The sequence below is a fragment of the Apis dorsata genome, unplaced genomic scaffold (assembly GCF_000469605.1).
Source record: "Apis dorsata unplaced genomic scaffold, Apis dorsata 1.3 scaffold_249, whole genome shotgun sequence".
Classification (NCBI taxonomy): Eukaryota; Metazoa; Arthropoda; class Insecta; order Hymenoptera; family Apidae; genus Apis; species Apis dorsata.
Window position 1 is genome coordinate 195,599 of NW_006263528.1, and position 4,675 is coordinate 200,273.

Genomic DNA, 4,675 nt, shown 5'->3' on the forward strand with positions numbered 1-4,675 from the left:
TTTCACGTGCACCGCTCGTTGGGGGTTTCTTTGGTAATGGAAGTGGGCGCGATCCTATCGGGGCTAACGGTAATTTTATTAATACCGCCTTCCATCGAATCGCCAAACGCACCTGCTGGCGATCGGCGTTACAATTTGCACCCGGCAAATCGTTCCGTGTAACTCGTAAGCCCCGTTTTTTTACGATTCTATAATCGTTCCTCTCTTTCTCTCTCTTTCTTTGTTCTGAAAAGAGGGAGAGCGTGTGTGAGTAATTCTTTGAACGGCGTAAACTCGGCGTCGCCACTTTATCTTGGAATTTTAACGCTTGCTCGAAACGCGCCTCGCGTCTTCTTCGTGTTTTCTCGTTTCATACGTTCGTTCTTTTTTTCTTTTCCTATTTATTTTTTTTTGGAATTCGAATATTTTGCAGGATGATATAAGAAAGATGTAGGGAGGATTGTAAAATTAATTTACAGTTTTATTTTTTTCACTTTTTTCCATCGAGTTATTAATTTTTCGGCCCAAATTGCGATTGGATCGGCAGATGTCGCGGTTGCAATACTTTATTATTGCATGTGAAATTATTACGCGTTATAAATGGTGGATACAATTGTTGGATTTTTCGTTTTGTCGACAGTAGCCGGAGCGTTTCCAAGGAGGATCGGGCATCCTTATCAGAACAGGACGCCACCGAAGAGAAAGAAGCCGAGGACGAGCTTCACCAGGTTGCAGATCGCCGAATTGGAGAAACGTTTTCACAAACAAAAGTATCTGGCATCGGCTGAACGGGCAGCGTTGGCTAAGACCTTGAAGATGACCGATGCCCAAGTGAAAACATGGTTTCAAAACAGACGAACAAAGTGGAGGTAAGTTTCCACATATTTCCGATTCTGTTGATCCTTTCCCCTGCGAATTATTCTAAATCTCGCGCTGGCTGGAGACAAACGTAACTTTCCACTCTCTCCCGTGTTTTATCGAATCTCCCGTTCGAAAGAACGCAAGAAAGAATATTTAATAGGCTGTCGATAAACTTGTAACTCGTGGCTCCTGTGTCATTCGTTCTTCTTCCATTCGGGAGAGAATAATAATTAACAGGAAAATCTCAAGTTCCTGTCACGAATCGCCTTTCCATTTTCTCGAACGATTCATCGAATCTCTGGAGAGGAGTCGAAAGGGAAACTCGAGGTGGAGACAAACTTTCCATTCTCTCGTAATTTATCGAATCTCGCATTCGAAATATAAGAAAGAATATTCAATAATCTCGATAAACGTAATTTCTGGTTCCTATGTCGATGAATGATTCTTCTTCGAGAGAAATCGAAAGAGAAAAATCTCAAATTATTGTTAAAGCTCTACCACGCATCGCCTTTCCATTTTTTCATCGAATCTGAGGAGTGGAATCGAAATACAAGAAAAAATATTTAATAATCTCGAAACGTAATAAATCTCGAACGATCTTTCCATTTTCTCAAACGATTCATCGAATCTCTGGAGTCGAAAGGGAAAACTCGAGATGGAGACAAATGTAACTTTTTAATTCTCTCGTAATTAATCTCGTGTTCGAAAGAAAGAATATTTAATAATCTCGATAAACGTAATTTTTGGTTCCTATGTCGATGAATGATTTTTCTTTGAAAGAAATCGAAAGAGAAAAATCTCAAATTACTGTTAAAGCTCTACCACGAATCGCCTTCCCATTTTTTCGAATAATTCATCGAATCTGAGGAATGGAATCGAAATACAAGAAAAAATATTTAATAATCTCGATAAACGTAATTTCTGGTTCCTATGAATGATTTTTCTTCGAGAGAAGTCGAAAGAGAAAAATCTCAAATTACTGTTAAAGCTCTACCACGAATCGCCTTTCCATTTTCTCGAACGATTCATCGAATCTGAGGAGAGGAATCGACAAACAAGAAAGAATATTTAATAATCTCGATAAACGTGATTCCCGTGTCATTCGTCGATTCTTCTTCCATTCGAGAAAGAACGATAATTAACAGGAGAAAAAAATCTCAAGTACCTACGACGAACGATCTTTCCATTTTCTCGAATGATTCATCGAATCTCTGGAGAGGAGTCGAAAGGGAAAACGCGAGGTGGAAACCGCGGTTGGAATGTTAATAGCGGGTCACAACAACGTGCTTCGTATCGGTGAGGAGGCATCGAAAGTCCCCGGTATTGGAGTCTCTTCAAGATAACGGAGGACGAAAACACGTCATTTAGATAAAACGGGGCCCGTTCGTGGCGCGGGTCCCCCGATATCAGGGGCGTCTACGCGGCGAGACGGGGCCCAGAGGCATTTATCCCTCCCCTCCCTTTCCTTTTCTCTCCCTTCAACCAATTTCTAAAACCGTTCTCCCTCGTTCTCGTTCCGGGAAATATCATCCACCTTTGGATAGTTTGACAAACAACAAAGTTTCCTCTCGTTTCCTCTCGTTTCGTTTCGTTTCGTTTCGTTTCGTTTCGTTTCTCAGCTCTCGATGTATTTTTCCTCCGGAGGAAGTAGCCGAGATCGTGGTTTTTAGTAGGTATCTGGTATACTTTGGTCATCAGAGGTGTTCGACGAGATAGAATAGGCCACTTTTTCTTTTTTGTCGTGTAAAGACCAGGTCGTTTAAAATTCTTGGAACGATTCTTTGGGATTTTGATCGGTTAACGATATTTTCTCAAGAATTTGTTCAAGATTGGGAGAAATTGGGACAACGAAACATGAAATGTGAAATATTGTTTTTATAAATACAATGATTTTAAGAAATATTTTACGAATTATGTATACGAGATCTCGAAAAAAAATAGGAGGAAACGTTCAGCAAGCGACTTTTTCCTTTCCATCTCGGTTTTATTAAGAAAAAGTATTGATCAATCAAATGTATTTAAACTGCTAATGTTTGTAATGCGTTGTAACGTTTGGAATGAGTTAACGTAAAAAACGTAGAGATTTTCTTTAAAATTTCGAAATAATTAGAATAAATATTCCGTTTTATAGCATTTTCTTTCCCTCTCTCTCTCTCTCTCTCTATCTTAGTTTCGTCAAACTCAATAAAATTCTTTATCATCGAAAAGTATCGAGCTCTAAATTTCCCGCGAGAGTTTCATTTGCCTTTTTTATGGATAACAGTGGACGAAGTTTAGCAGAGGCAGCGTGCCGTTACCTCTACTGCATTGTTCCACCAGCAATAAAGGGGCAAATAGGTAAAAACGTGGAATGTAAAACGCGGCCAATAAAAACCGGAAGAGAACGCCTTTAGAAGGTTGGTGTAACGACCTAATAAGAGATCGATAACAGGACTGGTCGCAAAAAAAAAACGGGTTCGATGCCGTTGCATCGGGATCTCTTGTCTTTCTTGTCGTTTAAAACTGCGATATTGCATTTGTCGTAAAGCGCGCAGAAATGAAAATTACGCTTCTTACTTGGAAACCGGCCAATGGTAATTTTCTTTTCTCGCCGAGTAAGATCACGAACGCAATATTGTATCTTCTTAGCTCTATTCGAGCTAGTTAAAAAGAGAAAAAAGAAAGAAAGAGGGAAAGAAAGGAAGAAGAATTGTGTAGAAGAATTGAAATGAAACGAGCAAAGATCGATGGATGAGTTTAAATTCGTTAAAAAGAAAGAAAAAAAATGTTATTATTTATGAGATGATTTTGAATAAATTTTAAAATGGAAATGGAATTTGGTTTCGTCGTATTCGATTTCGATTCTTCCTTATTTTTCAACGATCTTGCGATCGTTTTTTCGAGTTTACTTGGAGAAGATACGAGCGTTTTTATTACGTAGCGCCGTAACGTGAGAAGCGAGCGTGAAATTCGATTTGTACGGCGACGACACGTGTTATCCGTCTCAATGCGTTCAGGAAAGGAAATGCGGTGACAGGTGGACACGTTTGTCTAGATGTCTCATTGTCGAATTAAATTTCCATCTGATTCGTAATTGACGAAAAATTATTACGCAACATCGCGAATTGAAAATCGAACAAATTTGACAACGAAACTTAAATTACACGATTTTTGCAAATCGATTTATCGGTTAAAAATTTTTCAATGGATAATAAATTTAATTCCCCTTTCAAGGAGAAGAAGTTTCTTCGCGATGCGCACCAACTTTAATCTATCATCGTGAAACGATCCTGAACGTCAATCAAATCAAATTTCAAAAGAGAAACGCTTTTTCCTCCATTCCTATCTCGTGTTTCCAAATTTAGAAAACAAAATAACTTTCTTCCTGATGCGATTAAAGCAACGAAACATTTCAATCCGAATCGATCTCTCCACTTGTAAATTCGGGTCGAAAGCTGGGAAAACCTTCTATTCTCGTTATAAAACGATACGTCCAGTGATGTTTGAAGACTCGATATTTAAAATCTAACAAATAAGAAATATGGAACATGGAATCAAGAAAAGACAAAGAGAGAGAGAGAAAAGAGGAAGAGAGAAAAATACGCTTCCTTCCCTCGGTTCGTTCCGTACATCCGCGACGCGGTCCAGCGAGCAGCTGCGTTTAAAGTAACGAGATGACTGTAGGCAGAGATGAGATAACTTGGTCTCAATAATTCAGATACCTAACAGCTTAGCCCTGTCCCGTACATAATGCAGTCTATCCACCCCATCGTGCACCCTCGTCCGCCCCTGCTTTGACTGCCAACTCTCCTCTCTCTCTCTCTCTCTCTCTCTCTCTCTCTCTTTCTTCCTCCCC

General features: G+C 39.4%; 1 protein-coding gene across 1 annotated transcript in view; it reads left to right on the forward strand.

Moving 5' to 3' along the window:
• The window catches only part of LOC102681242 (T-cell leukemia homeobox protein 3-like), a 33,914-nt gene that overhangs the window by 24,330 nt on the left and 4,909 nt on the right, over positions 1 to 4,675 (forward strand). The window contains exon 3 of the mRNA XM_031510655.1: positions 620 to 848. Coding sequence (XP_031366515.1) covers positions 620 to 848 — 229 coding nt within the window. The remainder of the gene's footprint in view (positions 1 to 619; positions 849 to 4,675) is intronic.